The sequence below is a fragment of the Zalophus californianus genome, chromosome 3 (assembly GCF_009762305.2).
Source record: "Zalophus californianus isolate mZalCal1 chromosome 3, mZalCal1.pri.v2, whole genome shotgun sequence".
NCBI lineage: Eukaryota > Metazoa > Chordata > Mammalia > Carnivora > Otariidae > Zalophus > Zalophus californianus.
The window spans coordinates 162,613,826-162,638,234 of NC_045597.1; the positions used below are offsets into that span (position 1 = coordinate 162,613,826).

At 37.0% G+C, this 24,409-nt stretch overlaps 1 protein-coding gene and 1 pseudogene across 10 annotated transcripts in view; both read left to right on the forward strand.

Annotated features, from left to right (window-relative positions):
• CARF (calcium responsive transcription factor) overlaps positions 1 to 24,409 on the forward strand; it is a 96,400-nt gene that overhangs the window by 10,010 nt on the left and 61,981 nt on the right. For 7 of the 10 annotated variants that reach the window (XR_003519113.2, XR_003519110.2, XR_003519112.2 and 4 more), the window contains exons 2-7: positions 1,385 to 1,502; positions 10,902 to 11,129; positions 14,765 to 14,885; positions 15,973 to 16,102; positions 17,786 to 17,870; positions 23,534 to 23,723. Coding sequence is in view for 1 of the 10 variants with exons in the window: in XM_027589444.2 (XP_027445245.1) it covers positions 1,425 to 1,502; positions 10,902 to 11,129; positions 14,765 to 14,885; positions 15,973 to 16,102; positions 17,786 to 17,870; positions 23,534 to 23,723 (832 nt within the window). In the remaining 9 variants the exon portion in view is untranslated. Of the gene's footprint in view, positions 1 to 1,384; positions 1,503 to 10,901; positions 11,130 to 14,748; positions 14,886 to 15,068; positions 15,136 to 15,972; positions 16,103 to 17,785; positions 17,871 to 23,533; positions 23,724 to 24,409 lie in introns of those variants that run through there. The other 3 variants (XR_004819972.1, XR_003519117.2, XR_003519118.2) reach the window with 3 other exon arrangements.
• LOC113919773 lies at positions 5,338 to 5,990 on the forward strand (annotated as a pseudogene).

A 24,409-nucleotide genomic window follows, 5' to 3' on the forward strand; every position in this document is an offset into this window, starting at 1 on the left:
TTTTCAGTGTGTTCTTTTTTTTTTTAAGATTTTATTTATTTGACAGAGAGAGAGAGAGAGAGAGAGTACAAGTAGGCAGAGAGGCAGGCAGAGGGAGAGGGAGAAGCAGGCTCTCCGCTGAGCAGGGAGCCCGATGCGGGGCTTGATCCCAGGACCCAGGGATCATGACCTGAGCCGAAGGCAGCTGCTTAACCAACTGAGCCACCCAGGCACCCCCAGTGTGTTCAAATATATATACCAACTGAGTACAAGGTATAAATTTAATTTAGGGCATAGGATGATTTTATTATTGTATATCCTGTGATGTGGTTACATGTGTTAAAATCCATAGAACTATACAGCAAAAAACAGAAAAAGGAAGTTCAATTTAATGCATGTTAATTTACAGATAAAATTTTCAGGATTTTTAAAAAACAATTATGCTGTCTTATGAAAAATAAAATGTGTGGGTTCTATGAAGTTTATTTTATATTATAAATTTTTCAGTGGTATTCTTCACCAGTTTTGTTTTGACTTTACTCCAATTTTGAGACTTAAATCATCATTCCTTTCAGGTAATGCAGAATCCAGTATTCACTGTAATATATTAGGCCAGGATTTCTGAACCTCAGCATCACTGACATCTTTGTTGTGGGGGCTGCTGTGAGCATTCCAAAATATTTAGCAGTACCCCTGCTCCCCATTAGATTCTAGTAGGACTTCCCTCTCAGTTCCGACAACCAAAAATATTTCCAGACGTTGCCAAATATCCCCAGTAGGCAGTGTGCATGCATGTGTGTGTGCATGCGCGTGTGTGTGTAAAGACAAAATCACCACCGAAGCTAATCACTTTACTAGGCCTAAATGGCTCAAACATTTTGGAATACATATTTCTTCATTTTTAAAGTTTGTCAACCCAGTATTAGTGGTATGATGTGTATTATCATCTATGTGTATATAATTTCTATATAATTTCTATACACTATGTGTATATAATTTCTGTCTATACCAAAATATCTTTTCTAAAAGTATCTACTGCTACAATAGTGCATGCCCCACTCATAAAATTAAGAACCTTTATTTGCATTAAATATTTGTAAAATAAGAATTTTAGAAGTATTTGAAAGGGTAAAAATATCTGTCCCATAACAACAATCTTAATCAATCAGTACATTGAGTGTAATTAAGGGTAGGTTGAGGGAACTACATAATGGTAATCTCTGTTTTGCTTTGAATGTATTCTGGTGCCTTGGCAAGTCATTTAAAAAAAAATGTTTATTAATCTGTAGAATGGAAATGATTTAACCTGAATTGTATGGGGTAACAGAGGGGAAATGTGAGATTTAAGACAAACATTCCATAGAAATGTTAAGTGCTTTAAGCAGATACTTAAATTTTTTTTCAGCTATTAAATAATAGAAGAAAATGGAATTGAATATACCAGCATGGAACAATCTAATGATTCGCTAAGAGTCAACCATAATGATTCTGAAGAATCAGAAACAGATTCTCAGGTATATGAGGTAGGAATTCAACTGGGAACTTTTTTCCATTCCATTTAACAACTTTTTTTTTTAAAGATTTTATTTATTTATTTGACAGAGAAAGAGCATAAGCAGGGGGAGTGGCAGGCAGAGGGAGAGGGAGAAATAAGCTCCCTGCTTAGCAGGGAGACCAATGTGGGGCTCAGTCCTAGGACCCTGGGATCATGACCTGAGCCAAAGGCAGATACTTAACCAACTGAGACATGCAGGTGCCCCCATTTAATAACTTTTTAATATATAAGAAATAGTATTATATTTAATGTATTTAAGACTGTTACAATTTATCCACAATTCTATCATATGTTTAATTTTATAATATGAGCTTTACTTTTAATTAATATAGAGCTTTATTTTTAAGTAAAGCTCTATATTATAAAATTTTGTATTCATAAAAATCTATATATAAAGAAAAATCTGTATTTTGAATTACATATCATGATTTCAGGTTGTGTTCCCATGGACAACTTTATTTCAGTAAAATTGAAATAAAATATAAAAAATCAACAATTTCACTTAAGAACTGCTTTCTGTCTATATCAGTCTGTGTGAATTGACAACTCTTATGAAAAGTGAAGTGAGGGGCGCCTGGGTGGCTCAGTGGTTAAACGTCTGCCTTCGGCTCAGGTCATGGTCCCAGGGTCCTGGGATCAAGCCCCGCGTTGGGCTCCCTGCTCCTCAGGAAGCCTGCTTCTCCCTCTCTCACTCCCCCTGCTTGTGTTCCCTCTCTTGCTGTGTCTCTCTCTGCCAAATAAATAAATAAAATCTTAAAAAAAAAAAAAGTGAAGTGAATAATTAACTGAAAAATGAATCTTTCCATTTTTATTATAGAATTCTATATATTTTATTTTAAATTCCAGTATAGTTAACATATTATATTAGTTTCAGGTGTATAATATATGGATTCAACAGTTTCATACATCACCCGGTGCTCATCAAAAGTGCACTCCTGGGGCACCTGGATGACTCAGTCTAAGGTTAGGCATCTGACTATTGATCTCAGCTCAGGTCTTAATCTCAGAGTTGTTAGTTTGGGCCCTGGATTGGGCATAGAGCCTACTTTAAAAAATTGTAAAAACAAAACAAAAAAACAAAACCAAAAACAAGTGCATTCCTTAATCCCCATCTCCTATTTAGCCCATCTGCCCATGGTCCCCCCCCAACCTCCCCCCGCTCGCTGCTCTGGTAACCATCAGTATATTCTCTATTATCAAGAGTCTATTTCTTGGTTTCTCTCTTTCTCTCTCTTTTTTCCCTTTGCTCATTTGTTTTGTTTCTTAAATTCCATATATGAGTGAAATCATGTATTTGTCTTTCTCTGACTGACTTCACTCAGTATTATACTCTCTAGCTCCATCCATGTTGTTGCAAATGGCAAGATTTCATTCTTTTTTTATGGCTGAGTAATATTCCGTTGTGTCTTATACCACATCTTTATCCATTCGTCAGTCATTGGTCACTTGGGCTGTTTCCATAATTTGGCTATTGTAAATAATGCTGCTATAAACATAAGGGTTTCTGTATCCCTTTGAATTAGTGTTTTTGTATATTTGGGTAAATACCCAGTAGTGTGATTACTGGATTATAGGGTAGTTCTATTTTTAATTTTTTGAGGAACCTCCATACTGTTTCCCACAGTGGCTGATAAACATTCTTTTTTTTTTTTTAATTGTAACATTAGGGGTACCGGGCTGGTTTAGTTGGTAGAGCATGCTACGCTTGATCTTGAGGTTGTGAGTTCGAGCCCCATTGGGGTGTAGAAATTACTTAAAAATAAAATCTTTTGAGGGGGACAAGATGGCGGAGAAGTAGGGGACCCTGTTTCAGCTGGTCCCCTGAATTTGGCTGGATACCTACCAAACCATTTTGAACACCCACGAAATCAGCCTGAGATGTAAGCATATATATCTGGATCTCTACAAGCAGAAAAATGCTGCCTCTCGCGAGGTAGGAAGGGCAGAGTCATGAATATGCAGGCAAAAGTGTCTTGTACCGGAGCGGACAAAAACTCAGAGTGGTAATGGCTGGGAAAGGGCTTTAGAGCAGCACTCAGACAGAATCCAGGCGCTGCGGATGCACGTGCGTGGACCCAGGACCGCTTGTGGTTTTAGAAGCACAAAGGGCAGAGACAAGCCCAGGCCCCTGGGTCGACCACTGAGAAGGTTGCTGTGGGCGCGCACCCCTCACAGGAGGCTGCAGTTTTCAGCAGCACCTACAGAAAGGGAGACTGTGTATTCCGGAGGGTTCAGAGAAGAGCAGACTGATTTCTCCGCTCTGGGACAGAGATCTGGGTGTGGCCATTTTTGCTCTGACCCTCAGAAGAGGCACAGAAAGCTGCCAGAGGACCAAAGCTTAAAAAACCAGTTTCCACGGAGCCTAGCCTCCCCGCCCCCCCACAAGAGGCAGGGCAACTCTACCCAAGCAGCGTTCCTGAGAAACAGTGTGACAGGCCCCTCCCCCAGAAGACAGGCTGGAAGAACAAGAGGAGCCAACCCTAGGGCCCCCATAAAACTGTAAAACCCCCATAAAACTGTAAAACCTCAACATCAGGGGAAAATAGTATATTGAGCTCCAGGCATTGCCTAACAGCTTGTGTATTTTTCAGATACAGCTCCCTTTTTCTTTTTATTCTTATGCTTCTGTTTTTTCTTTTTACCTTTTTCTCATTTCAACCAGATTTTCAATATATCAACTTATAATTCATAGTAACTTTTTAGCTTTTATTTTTTCACACCTATATTTTTAAAATATAGATATATGCTTTAGTGTAGTCTCTTTTTCCCTTTTCAATATTATATATACCAGTTTTACTTTCACTTTCCTTGTAATTTTGGGAAGTAGTGCCCTTTAGCAACCAGAACAAAATACACCCAGGAAAAACTGAAACACCCTACTTTGTCCAGACTGAGGGATTATATGTATCCCCCTTTCCTTCACTCCCCCCCTTTTTTTAATTTTTAATTAAAAAATTTTTTTTTAATTCTATAAATTTTATTCTCCGGTTTCATTTTGGCTTTGTTTTTTCGGTGGTGGCTTCCAACCACTCCATATTTTCCTAGGCTGCATCTTGCTTGGGTCGTGGTTGATATTTTGGACTCTGTACTTTCCCTGAACCATCCTTCAACAGAATGACTAGGAGGAGGAACTCCCAACAAAGAAAAGAACCAGAGACTTTGGCCTTTGCTGCAGACCTAATGGTTAGGGGTATAAGCAAGGTGTCAGAGATAGACTTCAGGGTAGCAGTTATGAAGGCAATAGCTAGTCTTGAGAAAACCATTAGCAACAATATAGAATCTCTTAGGGCAGAAATGAAATCTAATCAGGCCAAACTTAAAAATGCTACGAATGAGATGCAGTCTAAACTGGATATTCTAACGGCCAGGGTAAATGAGGCAGAAGAACAAATTAGTGATCTAAGAAGATAAGCTGATAGGAAGGAAAGCTGAGGAAGACTGGGATAAACAACTAGAAGCCCATGAGAACAGATTTAGAGAGATCCATGATGCCATGAAATGTTCCATTGTCAGAATTATTGGGATCCCTGAGGGGGTGGAGAGAGAGAGGACTAGAAGATAATATTTGAGCAAATCATAGCTGAGAACTTCCCTAATCTGGGGAAAGAAACAAGCATTTGTGTCCAAGAGGCAAGAGAGGACCTCTCCCAAGATCAATAAAAGTAGACAAATACCCTGGCATATAATAGTAAAACTTGCTAATCTTAGAGCCAAGGAAGCTATCCTGAGAGCAGCTGGGGCCGGGGGGGCGGGGGGGAGAAGATTTCTTATGTATGGAGGGAGGAACATCAGAATAACGTCAGACCTCTCTACAGAGACCTAGAAAACCAGAGAGAGCTGGCAAGAAATATTCAAGGTACTGACTGGCCGTGCGTCCCAGCCAGCCAATCGTCCCAGCTGCGCCTCGGGCCAAGGTTTCAACAGACCTCACCAAAATGCCATCTCAAATGGAACACGCCATGGAAACCATGATGTTCACATTTCACAAGTTTGCTGGGGATAAAGGCTATTTAACAAAGGAGGACCTGAGAGTACTCATGGAAAAGGAGTTCCCTGGATTTTTGGAAAATCAAAAAGACCCTCTGGCCGTGCACAAAATAATGAAGGACCTGGACCAGTGCTGAGACGGCAAAGTGGGCTTCCAGAGCTTCTCTCTAATTGCTGGGCTCACCATCGCATGCAATGACTATTTTGTAATACACATGAAGCAGAAGGGAAAGAAGTAGGCAACATGAGCAACACTCCTGCCCACCCAATGAGAGTTCTCCCGAAGGGTCTCTAGGAATCTGCCCCACAGCTTCCCCCTGTATAAAGGATTCCATGAGCAGATTGGGACCCTTAGAAAATGTACAAATAAAATCCAACCCCCATTTGAGAAGCAGAGAAAGAAAAGTCAGATAAGCTTTTGATTTTTATATTGCTTGCACCCTTACCCTCAATAAACAAATTCGTTCTTCAGTTCCTCAAAAAAAAAAAAAAAATTCAAGGTACTAAATGAGAGGAACATGCAGCCAAGAATACTTTATCCAGCAAGGCTGTCCTTCACAACGGACGGAGAGACAAAGAGCTTCCAGGACCAGCAGAAATTGAAAGACTATGTGACCACCAAGCCAGCCCTGCAAGAAATATTAAGGGGGATTCTATAAAAGAAGACCCCAAGAGTAATATAGACCAGAAATTTACAGAGGCAATCTATAGAAACAGGGACTGTACAGGCAATATGATGGCACTAAATTCATAACTTTCAGTAGTTACTCTCAGCATGAACAGCCTAAATACTCCCATGAAATGACACAGGATTGCAGATTGGATACAAAGACAGGACCCATCCACATGCTGTCTACAAGAGACTCATTTTGAACCTAAAGACACCTCCAGATTGAAAGTGAGGGGATGGAGAACCATTTATTATGCCAACGGACCTCAAAAGAAAGCTGGGGTAACAATTCTCATATCAGACAAATTAGATTTTAAACCAAAGACTATAGTAAGAGATGTAGAGGGGAACTATATCATACTTAAAGGATCTATCCAACAAGAAAATCTAACAATTGTAAATATCTATGCCCCCAACATAGGAGCAGCCGATTACATAAGCCAGCTGTTAACCAAAATAAAGAATCATATTGATAATAATACATTAATAGTAGGAGACCTTAACACTCCACTCTCAGCAATGGACAGATCATCTAAGCAGAAAATCAACAAAGAAACAAGAGCTTTGAATGACACATTGGACTAGATGGACGTTGTAGATATATACAAAACATTCCACCCTAAAACAACAGAATACTCATTCTTCTTGAATACACATGGAACTTTCTCCAGACTAGACAACATGCTGGGTCACAAATCAGGTCTCAACCAATACCAAAAGATTGAGATTATTCCCTGCATGTTATCAGACTATGGTGCTTTGAAACTGGAACTCAATCACAAGAAGAAATTTGGAAGGAGTTCAAACACTTGGAAGTTAAAGAGCATCTTGCTAAAGAATGATTGGGTCAATCAGGAAATTAAAGAAGAACTTAAAGAACTCATGGAAACTAATGAGAACGAAAACACATCTCCCAAACCTGTAGGATACTACAAAGGTGGTCCTAAGAGGGAAATACATAGCCATCCAAGCCTCTCTCAAAAAAGTAGAAAAATCCCAATTGCATAAACTAATCTTACACCTAAAGGAGCTGGAGAAAGAACAGCAAATAAAACCTAAACCAAGTAGGAGAAGAGAAGTAATAAAGATTAGAGCAGAGATCAATGAAATAGAAAACAGAAAAACAGTAGAACAGATCAATGAAACTAGAAGCTCGTTCTTTGAAAGAATTAATAAGATCGATAAACCTCTGGCCAGACTTATCCAAAAGAAAAGAAAAAGGACCCAAATTAATAAAATCATGAATGAAAGGGGAGAGATCACGACTAACACCAAGGAAATAGAAACAATTATTAGAAATTATTACCAGCAACTATATGCCAAAAAATTAAGCAACATGGAAGAAATGGATGCCTTCCTGGAAACATAAACTACCGAGACTGAGGGGTGCCTGGGTGGCTCAGTTGTTAAGCATCTGCCTTTGGCTTGGGTCATGATCCCAGGGTCCTGGGATCGAGCCCTGCATCAGGCCCCCTGCTCGGTGGGAAGCCTGCTTCTCCCTCTCCCACTCCTTCTCCTTGTGTTCCCACTCTCACTGTCTCTCTCTCTCTCTCTGTCAAATAAATAAATAAAACCTTAAAAAAAAACAACTACCAAGACTAAAACAGGAAGAAATAGACCATCTCAGTAGACCAATAATCAGTAATGAAATTGAAGCAGTAATCTAAACCCTCCCAAAAGACAAGAGTCCAGGGCCAGAGGATTCCCAGGGGAATTCTACCAAACATTTAAAGAAGTAATAATACCTATTCTACTGATGCTGTCTCAAAAAATAAAAACAGAAGGAAAACTTCCAAACTCGTTCTATGAAGCCAGCATTACCCTGATCCCAAAACCAGGCAAAGACACCATCAAAAAGGAGAATTATAGACCAATATCCCTGATGAACTTGGATGCCAAAATTCTCAACAAGATTCTAGCCAATAGGATCCAACAGTACATTAAAAGGATTATTCACCACGACCAAGTGAGATTTATTCTTGGCATGCAAGGGTGGCTCAACATTCGCAAATCAATCAACGTGATAGAGCACATTAATAAAAGAAAAGAAAGAACCATATGATCCTCTGAATTGATGCAGAAAAAGAATTTGACAAAATACAGCATCCTTTCCTGATTAAAACTCTTCAAAATATAGAGGTAGAGGGAATATATCTAAATATCATAAAAGCCATCTGTGAAAAGCCCACAGCGAATATCATTCTCAGTGGGGAAAAAACTAAGAGCTTTTCCCTTAAGATCAGGAACACTACATCAAAAGCTAATGATGTAGCTAATGCAGTAGCTAACTGAACATAATGACAGGGATGCCCACTCTCACCACCTTTGTTCAACATAGTACTAGAAGTCCTAGCCTCAGCAATCAGACAACAAAAAGAAATAGAAGGCATTCAAATTGGCAAGGAAGAAATCAAACTCTCTTCGCAGATGACATGATACTTTATGTGGAAACCCAAAAGACTCCACCCCCAAATTACTAGAACTCATACTACAATTCAGCAACATGGCAGGATACAAAATCAATGCACAGAAATCAGTTGCATTTCTATACACTAACAATGTGACTGAAGAAAGAGAAATTAAGGAATTGATTCCATTTACAATAGCACCAAACCCCATAAAGTACTTAGGAATAAACCTAATCAAAGAGGTAAAGGATCTGTAGTCTACAAATTACAGAACACTTATGAAACAAATTGAGGAAGACACAAAGAGATGGAAAAACATTCCATGCTCATGGATTGGAAGAATAAACATTGTGAAAATGTCTATGCTGCCCAGAGTAATCTACATTTTCAATGCAATCCCTTTCAAAATACCATCGACATTTTTCACAGAGCTGGAACAAACAATTTTAAAATTTGTATGGAACCAGAAAAGACCCCAAATCGCCAGGGGATTGTTGAAAAAGAAAACCAAAGCTGGGGGCATCACAATGCCTGACTTCAAACTATATGATCATCAAGACAGCATGGTATAGGCATAAAAACAGACACATAGATCAATGGAACAGAATAGAGACCCCAGAAATGGACCCTCAACTCTATGGTCAACTAATCTTCAACAAATCAGGAGAGAATATCCAATGGTAAAAAGACAGTCTCTTCAATAAATGATGCTGGGAAAATCGGGCAGTCACATGCAGAAGAATGAAACAACCATTCTCCTATACCTTACACAAAGATAAACTCAAAACGGATGAAAGACCTAAATGTGAGACAAGAATCCATCAAAATCCTAGAGGAGAACACAGGCAGTAACCTCTTTGACATTGGCCACAGCAACTTCTTTCAAGACACATCTCCAAAGGCAAGGGAAACAAAAGCAAAAATGAACTTTTGGGACTTCATCAAGATAAAAAGCTTCTGCACAGCAAAGGAAACAATCAACAAAACTAAGAGGCAACCCACAGAATGGGAGAAGATATTTGCAAATGACATTATGGATAAAGGGCTTGTATCCAAGATCTATAAAGAACTTCTCAAACTCGGGGCACGTGGGTGGCTCAGTCATTAGGCGTCTGCCTTCAGCTCGGGTCCTGGTCTCAGGGTCCTGAGATTGAGCCCTGCATGGGGCTCCCTGCTCCGCAGGAAGCCTGCTTCTCCCTCTCCCACTCCCTCTGCTTGTGTTCCCTCTCTCGCTGTGTCTCTCTCTGTCAAATAAATAAATAAAATATTTAAAAAAAAAAAGAACTTCTCAAATTCAACACCCAAAAAACAAATAATCCAGTCAAAAAATGGGCAGAAGACATGAACAGACATTTCTCCAAAGAAGACATACAAATGGCTAACAAACACATGAAAAAATGTTCAACATCACTAGCCATCATGGAAATACAAATCAAAACCACAATGTGATACCACCTTACACCAATTAGAATGGCAAAAATTAACAAAACAAGCAACAACAAATTTTAGGAAGTGGAGAAAGGGAAACCCTCCTACACTGTTGGTGGGACTGCACGCTGGTGCAGCCACTCTGGAAGACAGTATGGAGGGTCCTCAAGATGTTAAAAATAGAGCTACCCTACGACCCAGCAATTGTACTACTACTGGGTATTTACCTCAAAGATACAGATGGAGTGAAAAGAAGGGGCACATGCACCCCCATGTTCATAGCAGCAATGTCCACAATAGCCAAACTGTGGAAGGAGCCGAGATGGCCTTCAACAGATGAATGGATAAAGAAGATGTGGTCCATATATACAATGGAATATTACTCAGTCACCGGAAAGGATGAATACCCACCATTTACATCAACATGGATGGAACTGAAGGGGATTATATAAGTGAAATAAGTCAAGCAGAGAAAGACAATTATCATATGGTTTTACTCATATGTGGAACATAAGGAAGAGCATGGAGGACATTAGGAGAAGGAAGGGAGAAATGAAGGGGGTTGGAAATCGGACGGAGAGATGAACCATGAGAGACTGTGGACTCGGGGAAACAATCTGAGGGTTTCAGAAAGGAGGGGGGGATAAGGGGATGAGGTAGCCGGGTGTTGGGTATTAAGGAGGGCACATGTGATGAGCACGGGTGTTATATGCAACTAATGAATCATTGAACACTACATCAAAAGCTAATGATGTACTATATGGTAGCTAACTGAACATAATAAAAATAAAAAATCTTTTTAAAAAATTAAAAAATACAAATTGTGACATATTTTACAAACACCCATGTGCTTTTTTTTTTTCCTTTGCAAAAGCATCTAACCTGTATGGACTCCAGGGATCCTTCCTTTGGACAGAATGGTTCTCCTAGAGTTTTACCCATCACCTCTCATGAAGCAGATAATTCACTCACATCACAGAATATACCAGGGGCCCTGACTCAGACACAGACTCTTTCTGCAGAACACTTCCATCTAGTGGACCAAAATGAGCAGCCTATTCAATATGAACTCCAGTCATTGGGGGATTCTAATGCACAAATGGTGAGTGTATTTTTTTTTTAATTTTTTATTATGTTAATCACCATACATTACGAGTGTATTTTATAAATAACCAGTTTTATGCTGTTTAGCAAAATATATTAACCTTACTAGATGACCTTAATTTCTTGAAACTGTTGACTTGCATTGCTTTGAAAATACTGTTTCCATGACGTTCATTTTGTTATGCGAAGATTTCAAAAGATTTTCTTTTAGGACTACTAATAGAACGTTAAACCACTATTTACCAGTCACTCCATCTAGGTACATTGTCACTTTAAGATCAATTGGAAATGTATCAAAATCTGTACTAGTGCCAGAGTTTACATGTAACTTATATTTATTTTTTGTATACCTTTGACTGAACTCAAGGTTATTGCTTTATCTACCTATCAGTCACTAACTTGCTTAGTGACTTTATACCACAGGCTGGTATGCCTTCTTGAAGCAAAAGAAAGCAGTGGAGGTACCAGTGGTATACTGGCAGTTAGACATACTTGCTGATGGGTAGATATATATGTGTCATGCATATAAAGGTGAGAATGCTGCTTTAAACTGTTAGCTGAAGTATTCATGGCCAAGTTTATAGTTTGAATAGAAGAAATAAAAGATGGTTTTGATTGAAATTAAAGAGAATTACTGAGAAAAACTTCTAAGTTTCTCTCTGGTTAATAAGAATATCCTTACATTAATAATATGAAGAATAATGTATCTTTTGTTTACCTGTTTTCCAAATTTTCTACAATGGATACTTATTAATTACATAATAAAAATTATTTCAAAAATTATAATTTCAATTATAAATTACATCACAAGTGAGCAACCATTTTACCTAAAATTAATCCCTCTTTTGTTTCTAGTCTAGAGCATTCTAGAGTTAATCTATATGCTATTGTATGAAGGGTTATCATTTTACACATGGTAGCTTTCTTAAAAAGCACATTAAAGTCATTTATTTGTTTGAGTCTAAAAAATGTTAGAGTTCCCATTCTCTTTGCAATTTTATTAAACTTTCTTTACAAAATGGTCATAACGGTGATTTTACATTGTCTGGGGTAAGAGATGATACAGAGGGTTATCTGAAGCTATGAAATAGAAAACCTATGGCATGAAGCATGGAATAAGAGTAAGAAACATAGAGTATAAGAAAGTATTTTCGGGGCGCCTGGGTGGCTCAGTCGTTAAGCGACTGCCTTTGGCTCAGGTCATGACCCCAGTGTCCTGGGATCAAGCCCCCCATTGGGCTCCCTGCTCAGCAAGGAGCCTGCTTCTCCCTCTCCCACTCCCACTGCTTGTGTTCTCTCTCTCGCTGTGTCTCACTCTTTCAAATAAATAAATAAAATCTTTTTAAAAAAAAAGTATTTTCTTCAAAGAACCAATGATCAGAAAGTGGTGATGTTTTGGGAAACTTAGTGGAACTTTTCAGGGTTTTTGTTTGTTTTAATAGACTTTATTTTTTAGAGCAGTTTTAGGTTCAAAGCAAAACTGAATGGAAGATACAGAGATTTCTCATAAAACCCCTGCCCCTATATATGCATGGTCTTTCCCATTTTCAACATCTTCCACCAAATGGAGCTCTTTTTAATGTTTTTTTAATGTTTTTTTAATGTAGAAGTTATCAAGGAAGTAGTAAAGATTCAGTAGTGAGTGAATCTGCAACAGATGAAGAAGTTATAAAGCAAAGCAGGGATGGTATTTTGGATCTATTAGATGTATTGTACAGTACACAAAGAGCCCAGTAAATATGACTACTTATTAGCCAAGGTTTTCTTTTTTTTTTCAAGGTTTTCTGATAATGTTTATGGTCTGCCTCAAATAGAATGCATTGCAACAGATGACTTTTCAAAACTCTGTTTTCATAGCAAAGATTAAAGATAATTAACTTTTTTTGAATAGGAAAAGTAATATTATTGTCACCATTATCAAATTACATGAACTGAAAATAGTTTTTTAGGTACCAGGTAGAATTAGCTAAGAAAGAGGAAATGGAGGAGACTCTTCTCCACTATGCATAGGAAACATATTTTCAAAATTAAGACGATATTCCACAGATCATTCTTAATTATGAAATTTTCATATGATTGAATAAATTGTAAATATATGTGTTTTATTTGGATTTAGTAGTAACCAGAGCAGTCTTATTTTCTAAGAATGAATGGAATATTTTTCACAAACGTTTAATCTTATTTAGGAGAAAAGAATTTAAAATCGTGTTATTACTGTTGCCTTTTAAAGTCCAGCAGTATTTTTTGTCTTTTTTTTTAGGTTAAATAACATCATCAGATAATGGGAAGCAGTACAGAACAGTTGTTTGAATTTGGGTTTGAATTTCAACTCACCACTGTATAACTCTGTTATCTGCATGAGTTGTATAACCTCTTATGACAGTATTCTAAAGTATAAAATGTATATGCTTCATATACATGTGATGAGGATTAAATACAGTAATGCATGTAAAGTCTTGTCACTTAGTATGCACTCAACAAATGTAAAGCAGTTATCATCATCAGAGTTTACAGTTGCTTTTTCATGATGAAGTGATAAGAGGTAGTCAAGATATTTTTATCTCAAGAAACTTGATAAGCATTGGGGGAGGGAAACAATTCCTACTCTTAATTTCTGGGAGATGTTTACGATTATACTTAAAGCATCTACTTTGTTGAAGTTTTTTTCAAATTTAGTTTTTTTTTTCCAAATTAAAATTTTCTCAAATGACCCTCTTAAAACTAGGACTGCAGTCTCTATCAGGCATCAGTAATGTTTTCATGTTTTACATAGCAAAAAGGCAGTCTTGGAAAGTGGGTTGGAATGATTGCAAAATATTATTTGAGGGAGAATTGAGGCTAGCGACTTTCGGTAAAACAGTAACACTGTGTCAATAGAAGAGTAGTGTATTAGGTAATAAAGTTTACAGGGTGTCTGAAAAGTCTGGAAATTTAGGATAAATTTATTTTCAAATAATATATTAGTTTTATTTTTCAAATGATAGGCTTAAAATTGTTTTTCTTCAGCTTCAGACACCCTTTTAATTGACAGTTCTCTAAATTTAATATAATGGATTCAGTTGTTAAACTGAAGGAAAAAAAGGAAATAATAAATGATTTTTCTTATATTTTCAGACTTTTTGGGCATTCTGTGGTATTCCTTATGTACCAAGACAGGAAATATATAAATTCAGAGATATAAAAATAAATTTATTTAATTAGACATATAACAAGGTACTGTTTTAAACTAATGAAAGTGACTTAAAATGAGCAAATGATTACTACACAAATAATTCAAACACATAGGGATATAATATAGTAAGTAGAAAAAAGTAAATATATTAAGTCCAGTCAGAGCCTTGTTCACATTATTAAGTAATTAGACCTCATACATGTGTAATGATTAAGACCATAGGTGGTTAAGATCATAGGACATAGGGTCAAACTGCTTTTTTTGAATCCTAGCTTTACCAATTACCAGTTCCAAAACTTTGGAAAAAAATTTTTAAGTACCTCAGTGTTTTCATCTACAAAATGAGGGAAATGATAGTATCTACCATACAGATAGGCATGTCTTTAATCATCTATTTAAGTAATAATTCTGTTCAATCATTGTTGGCTTATGCATTTGATTTCTTTTTTAATGCTTCCAAGATGATTGTTGCCAACCCGTCAGAAAATGGACAGGTGCTACGTGTAATTCCATCTACCCAGACAGGAATGGCACAAGTGATTATACCTCAGGGGCAGCTTGTGGATGTGAATAGTCCTCGGGGTGAGTAATCATGGGATATAAGGGATTTGAGAATGTTTTAAAGAACAAATGTATATTTCAGAAAAATCACCTCATGAAAGTCAGTGCTAAAATTGATCTCTTTGGTAAGATTGTGAACTGAATAATTAGAAAAAGTTTCTTAGCCCAAATAAATTTCAAGTTCATTTTTCAACTCCTGTCTAGGTTAGCTGTCTATTTCATTTTGGAATTCTGTGAAGCTGGTTGACTCTTGCTTCCTCCCAAATGACCAGTGAGCATAAAATAAATTCTTCTTTATTACAATAACAGTAATAATAACAGCAACAATAACAAGAATATAGTGCTAATAGCTTTGAAGAAATTTTTACATTTATATTTTTATCAATATTATTGTTAGCCATGTGACTCATTACTCTTTTATTTAACTATTCTTTTCATCCTCTTTGCTCTTTTCCTCTTTTCTTTTTCCTTCAGATTCAGAAAGGAGAATTATGCTCCCCATATTTTTACTCTTTCTTAACCTATTAGATAATATCCCTGTTAGTTCTCTTCTTTTACTTCCCTTCCTTTTCCATCTTTTTCAATCTCTTTTCTAACACCATAGCTACACTGTTTCATTGTTCATTCATAGCTAATGTTTTAGAGTAGATATTTTTACCTTAGTGATATGATTCTTCACCTTTGTTAATAGTTAAAACTTAAGAAGTTTGCAGACAAAATGATAAACATATATAGAAATGAAAAAGAGTCTGAAACTAATGATGTATTATATGTTGGCTAATTGAATTTAAATTAAAAAAATTAAAAAAATGAAAAAGTTTTACATTTACATTATATATTATGAAACTATTAACATAACTATTCTACCACTTTTATATCCTAGCTGTTCAGTATAAGCTTCAAAAATTTAATTACAAAATTTCAGTACTCAGTATTATAATTTGAAACTAAACAAGTTATTAGGGAAATTCTCAAAGCATTATAAGTTTTGCTATCTTTAGAATATATCTTGCCTTTCCTGTTTCAAATGTATGAGTCCTAGTTAGTTACATTCTCGTGGTCTTATTCAAGATACTGATGTTGCTTTGTTCTTGTTACTGCTGTTAAGATGTCTCTGAAGAGAAACCCAGTGATAGAAATTTACCAACTGTAAGAGTGGATGTTCTAGCGGATAATACCAGTAATTACACTCTTCATCCACAAGCATCTGTCACATTACCCAAAAAGACAGTGGCCAGGTGAGTCAGTGGGAAAGAGGAGTTCATGTTTTGAAATTATCATGGAAATTTTTTTTTTAACTATCATATCTAAAGTGGGCTGACTATAGAAAAGATCAGAAATTCAGGAAATAGAATAAACTCATCAAATTATCAAATAGCTTTAATTATTTTAATTGCATCTTGGCAACTAGGAGACTATCCTAGAAGCCATAATGTCTAAAGTGCTACTTTTCCTCAGTGACACTTGCCTGTTATCTTTATATATATATTTTATTTATTTATTTATTTATTTGAGAGAGAGAGAGAGCACAAGCAGGGGGAGCAGCAGAAGGAGAGGGAGAAGCAGGCTCTCCACTGGGCAGGGAGCCCAATGCAGGGTTAGATCCCACGACCCCAGGATCATGCCCTGAGCTGAAGGCAGACACTTAACGGCTGAGCCACCAGGCACCCCTTGCCTGTTATCTTTTGAAGCAATTTGAAAACATCTGACACTAATAGGGTTTTTATTTTTTTTAATTTTTTTAAAGATTTTTATTTATTTATTTGACAGAGAGACACAGTGAGCAAGGGAACACAAGCAGGGGGAGTGGAAGAGGGAGAATCAGGTTTCCCACGGAGCAGGGAGCCCGACGTAGGGCTCGATCCCAGAACACCGGGATCATGACCTGAGCTGAAGGCAGATGCTTAACAACTGAGCCACCCAAGTGCCCCACTGATAGGGTTTTTAGAATAAAGAAATATCCATTCTAGTTCCTAGAATGTTTAATGGTTCATCATCTTTTTATGCATTTAATTTCTCTGGTAAAGTATTTAAGTGTTTTTGTTAACATGTTTCAGCTTTTATTTTTGCCTTAACATTGTTTATAATAATTTAGGCAAATATAGACATAGGTTTTGAATTATTTATATTCTTTTAACTGTTTAAGACAATATTTAAAAATTAACACAATGTTTATGACATTTAGTCTTAGAGCTTGACATAATATGTTAACTCTTAACAAGTCACCTGAAGATGTTTTATTGGCTCATTTTTTTGTTAAATGAAAAACAATTATATAATGAGAAGACTACAAAATAAGTTTGAGGGAGATATATAAAACTCTTAAATTTGTTGGGGCTACAAATATTTGGAAGAAGAAACTTAGGCCTTTGCTTTAGCAGTTAATAAAATAGTGATGTTTAAAGAAAATTATAATTAATACACCCACCAACTCTATTATTACTACAATTAAGATTTTATTTATTTACGGGGCACCTGGGTGGCTCAGTCGTTAAGCATCTGCCTTTGGCTCAAGTCATGATCACAGGGTCCTGGGATCGAGCCCTGCCTCAGGCTCCCTGTTCAGCAGGAAACCTGCTTCTCCCTCTCCCACTCCCTCTGCTTGTGTTCCCTCTCTCGCTGTCTCTCTCTCTGTCAAATAAATAAATAAAATCTTAAAAAAGAAAAAAAGATTTTATTTATTTATTTTTTTAAGTAAACTCTACACCCAGCTTGGGGCTTGAACTCATGACTCCAAGATCGAGTCGCATGCTATACCATTTGAGCCAGCTAGGTGCCCCTATTATTACAGTTTCTTATTGATGACTTCAATATATTGTCTGTAACACTGGCTAAGGGGATAAAACAGTTGAATGTTGTATGTGTGTTTGTGTGTGTGTAACTTGTAATATATATTTATGTTTATTCCTCCCTTGTCCCAGAATGCTTGAAGAACCGTTTCTGGCTCCTCTCCAGCCACTTTCTTCTAATACACCTATGTGGGCCTGCCGTCTTAGGAGCTGTGAGGTGAGTTAAAAATAATCCTTACCTAGAATCACTAAATTGATTATCACTATAATGCATCCCAAAATGTCCACTTTTGAGTACAACTAATAGACTGTATCTGTAATACTTTGTTTGTGCTAACTCTGATCTCATCTATTCTTTTATTCCTTAGAGATTGTAAGCTCTGTTAAAGCAGAGATCATATAAATCCCTTCATACTTCACTGTCATTTCTTCTCTTACAGCTCTTTTCTATTGTCTTCCATGAAACTTCATTATCATGTTTTTCTACTTTTTATTTTTTGACCATCACTTCTCTTTCTTTACTTTTGCTTATTTCTTTTCATATTCTCAATGGAAACTCTTTAAGTTTTGCTGTTTGACCTTGTCTTATTTCTCTACATTTTCTCCCTTGGAAAGCTGATCAACTTTGTTAACTTTCACCTCTCATTTTTATAAAAATGATTTCGAAATCAATATCACTGGTTCTTTAATTATGCCCTTTGTCTTGCCCCAGATCTCAAGCTACTTACTCGAAGCTTTACTTGAATTTCATCAAATTCGCCATGTGCTAAACAGAAATTACCATGTCACAACTAGCTCTACTTCCTAAATTCCTTGTCTGTTTAATGACAAATACCTTTTCCTTAGACATTCAGGCACAGTGTTTTATTTTTTAAAGATTTTTTTTTTTTTTATTGAGAGAGAGAATGATAGAGAGAGAACATGAGAGGGAGGAGGGTCAGAGGGAGAAGCAGACTTCCCACTGAGCAGGGAGCCCGATGCGGGACTCAATCCTGGGACTCCAGAATCATGACCTGAGCTGAAGGCAGTCCCCCAACCAACTGAGCCACCCAGGCGCCCCATGGCACAGTGTTTTAGATTAATTTCTTCCTTTCCCATACTAAAGTAGTCACCTGATTCTTTTAGTTTTTCATTTAAAGTATCTCTCTTTTTTTGTGAGGTGGTTGGGCTACCTCTTCCACAGACTTGTGTTACCGTGAACTTTTTTTTAAAAGATTTTATTTATTTATTTGACAGAGAGAGACAGCAAGAGGAAACACAAGCAGGGGTGGTGGGAGAGGGAGAAGCAGGCTTCCCACTGATCAGGGAGCCTGATGCCGGGCTCAATCCCAATACTCTGGGATCATGACCTGAGCTGAAGGCAGCCACTTAACGAGTGAGCCACCCAGGCGCTCCACCTTGAACTTAATTATAGTGACAACCTTCCTTCTAATCTCTTTGACTCTTCCATTTCTGGGCCCTACTATCTAGTTTTCTAAAACTACTTGTCTTTAAATATTGCTTTCATTATTTTTTTCTCATTGCCCAGTAAGTTCAGTGTTATTTTTTCCATATCATTTACCACTATACATAGCTTTCAAGGTCTTGCATAATCTGGTATTACTTTATCCTACTTTATTTACTACTTTTCTGCAGCTCATCATTCATTCTTATTAGCCTTATCTTCCTACTTTGTACAAACACTTCAGAATCTTCCCTTCTCTCTGCCTTGACTTGTTTTTATTTCCATTTCCTAATATATTTTATTTTCTTCTGCTTACCTTTCTAACTATTCTTTAAATCCTAATGCAAGTCCTATATATCTTTTCTGTAAATAATGATTATTTTAGCTTTTACCTATTTATCTCTTTAAGTTCTTTGGTATTTATTGTCATTACTGTTGTAAATTATTTGCTTAATTATTTGTTCATCATTACATAGCATTTAGACTATACACTTTTTGAGGGAAGGGACCATGCTCTTGTACATGTAAACCATACGTGATGATGACTAATTATTAAAATGCCTCATTATTTTAAACAAATTTTCAAAATAGAAGGGGAAAACATTACTTCAGTTTTAATATTTTGTGAAAAGTTCTAATAATAAAGTCTAATGATGTGATGTATTATACTGAGTAGGACATTTTTACTATTGTTGCTTTTCTAAGTCATATTTATGAAAGTCTGTATGTATAGGTAGGTAGATAGATTTTTTCCCTCACACTTTTTGTTACAGTTTTTCACTGGTTTCCAAAAGGAACTATTACTGTTGTTTGATGAAAGTTTTTTTTTTTAAAGATTTATTTATTATTTTAAAGAAAGAGAGAGAGCGTGAGCAGGGTAAGGGGTAGAGGGAAAGAGAGAATCTCAAGCCAACTCCCTGTTGAACACAGAGCTGTTGCAGGGCTCAATCCCAGGACCTTGAGATCATGACCTGAGCTGAAATCAAGAGTCAGATGCTCAAAAAAAAAAGAGTCAGATGCTCAACCTACTGAGCCACCCAGGTGTCCCTGATGAGGGTTTTTATTTATTTATTTATTTATTTATTTATTTATTTATTTATTTATTTATTTTTAAAAGATTTTATTTCTTTATTTGACAGAGAGAGACACAGTGAGAGAGGGAACACAAACGGAGAGTGGGAGAGAAGAAGCAGGCTCCCAGGGAGCCCGATATGGGGCTCCATCCCAGGACCCTGGGATCATGACCTGAGCCGAAGGCAGATGCTTAAGAACTGAGCCACCCAGGCGCCCCTGATGAGGGTTTTTAAAATTGTTATTATAAACTTTACAGAATGCTATAGACGTTAAAGTATTAGCAATTATGTAGTCAAATCACCTTGTTTTACAACAATTTGCATTGTGTGGCTTACCTCATGTCATACATCTTATAAGAAACTAGTTAAAATCTCTTATAGTTTCATTCTGTCCAACAGAATGAATATCTCCATCAGTGAAGGAGTCTTTCTAATCTCCTAAGCTGTATCAATAGTGAAAAACAATTTTGGTTAATGGCTGAAGAAATGTTTTCTGCATTTTCCTTCAAAATATTGTTTAATAGGGGCACCTGGGTGGCTCAGTCTGTTGAGCATCTGACTTCGGCTCAAGTCATGATCTCAGGGTCCTGGGATTGAGCCCCACATTGGGCTCCACACTCATTGGGGAGTCTGCTTGTCCCTATTCCTCTCCCTCTGCCCCTCCCCTCCACTCATGCTCTCTCTCTTAAATAAGTAAAGTCTTTAAAATATATATGTGTAGGGCGCCTGGGTGGCTCAGTCGTTAAGTGTCTGCCTTCGGCTCAGGTCATGATCCCAGGGTCCTGGGATCGAGTCCCACATCGGGCTCCCTGCTCGGCAGGAAGCCTGCTTCTCCCTCTCCCACTCCCCCTGCTTGTATTCCTGCTCTCGCTATCTCTCTCTGTCAAATAAATAAATAAAATCTTTAAAAAAAATAAAGAAATAAAAAATAAAATATATATGTGTATTTAATAATCCTTTTTACTTTTTGACTTTTCATTTAATTATGTTTTTCCATAAGCATTTTTTAGGTTTGAACAAAATGCACTAGTTGAATAAATTTCAAAACTGTGTTAAACTTTTTATCTTCTGATAGAGACCTGGTTATATTGTACTAATTCTGAATTTTTCCTTTCATTGACAACATTATAAACTCTGTTCATTTTATTTGTTAAAAAATGTTAATAAGCTGGACTTTATGTTTCTACTTTTATTTGTAGTCATTATTTTTTTAAAGATTTTATTTATTTATTTGACAGAGACAGAGATAACGAGAGCAGGAACACAAGCAGGGGGAGTGGGAGAGGGAGAACAGGCTTCCCATGGAGCAGGGAGCCCGATGTGGGACTTGATCCCAGGGCCCTAGGATCATGATCTGAGCCAAAGGCAGCCATTTAATGACTGAGCCACCCAGGCGCCCCTGTAGTCGATATTTTGATGCAGAAATATCTGGGCTAGAAAAATATTTGTAAGCATAGGCATTTTTGTTATTTTTAGGGGAAATTGGAGATAATGTATTGCTTGGCATCAGATTATCTCTTCTTATTATGACCCAAAGTACAGCCACAACAGTATTTTGATACCTTCCTTAATTAAATAAATAAATAAATAATTATTTTTAAGATTTTATTTATTTGAGAGAGAGAGAGTGTGAGAGAGAGCACAAGCCAGGGAAGGGGCAGAAGGAGAGGGAGAGGGAGGAGCAGACTCCCTGCTGAGCAGGGAGCCCGGTGTGGGACTCGATCCCAGGACCTTGGGATCATGACCTGAGCTGAAGGCAGACCCCTAACCAACTGAGCCACTCAGGCGCCCCTATACCTTCTTCTTTTTAAATGTATTCCTGCAGGGTGAAAAATTTAGTCTAGTAAAAAGATTCCTAGTCCCACATCTCTGCTCTTGTTCCCTTTAATGGAGAAACATACATGGAGTCAGTTCTAGGTCTGTATGCATTTTAGTGTAGGAGATCACAGTTAATAGATTTTTCTCTTTTGGTATAGAAAAAGCTTCTACTTTCGTTGAGGGTTACTTACATGCTTATGGGTAGATAATATCAATTTATTTACACGATTTATTTACACCTTCCTTGTTTCAGGAAGAATGAAGACAGCTTACAAAAATACATAAAATATATTAGCAAGGTGGAAATTAAAATGGGAACTAAAGAGTAAAGAAAAACAAGAATGTAACCATAAAATGGAAGTAAGAAATGTTTATCTTAATGAACTGTATGTACACACACACACATATATGTGCACATGTACACATACACTTGTCTATAATTTAAGCATCTACATTTCAAAAAGAGAAAACCCAGTTAGTCTGTTTCCATTAGATAAAAGTAATTAAGTTAATTTCCATAAAATAAAATGATTATCTATTTTTGGTACTAAGTTCAGACAGGATTTTCTCTCAGAGAAGGATCTTCTTAAAAAGAATCTTGATATAATGAGCAAATTCTTTGATACCATTTAGGAGATACCATCACAATTTTCATAGGCTTTCAAAAAGATTCATGTCCTATCAAAATTAATTTAATTTTATTTATTTATTTTTTTAAAATTTTATTTATTTGACAGAGAGAGACACAGCGAGAGAGGGAACACAAGCAGGGGGAGCGGGAGAGGGAAAAGCAGGCTTCCTGCGGAGCAGGGAGCCCGATGCGGGGCTCGATCCCAGGACCCTGGGATCACGACCTGAGCCGAAGGCAGACGCTTAAGGACTGAGCCACCCAGGCGCCCCTCAAAATTAATTTTAGCAAAAGAAGCCCCATCAGGAACCAGTACTCTATGGCTAGTTTTATGCCGATCTGATTGGATCGGCATAAAAGGGGTAGAATTTTAAATATATGGAAGAATAGATACACAATATATTCTTCAAACTATCCTTCCTAAATATTATTTCTCTCAAGCAAGATTTTGATACTGATGGTGTGGCCATGAGTTTGACATTATATTCTCTAACAAATATTGGAGAATATCTATTTGATAATGCTAGTTGAAAGCAAATCAGATACACTGGTTGTACAAGATCATTGATCTGAGGGGAGAATGACATTCTCTTTTGAAAACTGATGAGTTTTTTTTTTTAAAGATTTATTTATTTATTTGTTTTGAGAGAGTGAGAATGAGAGAGAGAGAGTACACGAGAGGGGGGAGGGTCAGAGGGAGAAGCAGGCTCCTCGCCGAGCGGGGAGCCCGATGCGGGACTCGATCCTGGGGACTCCCGGATCATGACCAGAGCCGAAGGCAGTCGCTTAACCAACTGAGCCACCCAGGCGCCCGAAAACTGATGAGTCTTTTATCTTGGACAACCACTTCATTAAATTTTTTGTACAATGAAACATACTTGCTAATAATTTTGTTATTTAATTTCTACTACATGCAGAAAATTGGAGATTCATACCGTGGCTACTGTGTAAGTGAGACTGAATTAGAAAGTGTCCTAACATTTCATAAGCAGCAAACACAGAGTGTTTGGGGGACCCGCCAATCTCCAAGCCCAGCCAAGCCAGCTACACGCTTGATGTGGAAATCTCAGTATGTCCCATATGATGGAATCCCATTTGTCAATGCAGGTACTTTTTATTTATTTATTTATTTTTAAGATTTTATTTATTTATTTGAGAGAGAAAGAGAGAGCACGAGAGGGGGGAGGGTCAGAGGGAGAAACAGACTCCCCGCTGAGCAGGCAGCCCGATGTGGGACTCGATCCCGGGACTCCAGGATCATGACCTGAGCTGAAGGCAGTCGCTCAACCAACTGAGCCACCCAGGCGCCCCAATGCAGGTACTTTTTAAAAGAATTATTTTAAAAGGTTCACAGCCATGATCCATTGTGAAAATGTGGTTTTCATAAAAATTTTCTACCAAAATTTTCATTTTTGTGGATGGCAACTGAACATTAATTGATGAAAGTGCATATTAAATTAAAAAGAAAACTTGAAGTAAATATGACCAATTATTTTATGAAATTATATTTTAATACATTAGAATAAATAATACTTCCTTAGATATTATGCTGATAAATAGAAAATAAAAATATTAATAGAGCAATTTTATTATTCTAAATATGTATATCTGTTGGATTTTTTTTTTCCAGTCCAGATATTCTCTTCTCTCTTGATTCATCTTGTGGGACAAATTTGTATTCATTTTATATAGCTTATAGCTTATAACTCTGGAGTTACTGTGTAGAATTTGTATGCAATCTGGAGTTCTAGCATACAGAATTCCAATATTAGGATTCTCAAGCATCAAATGTG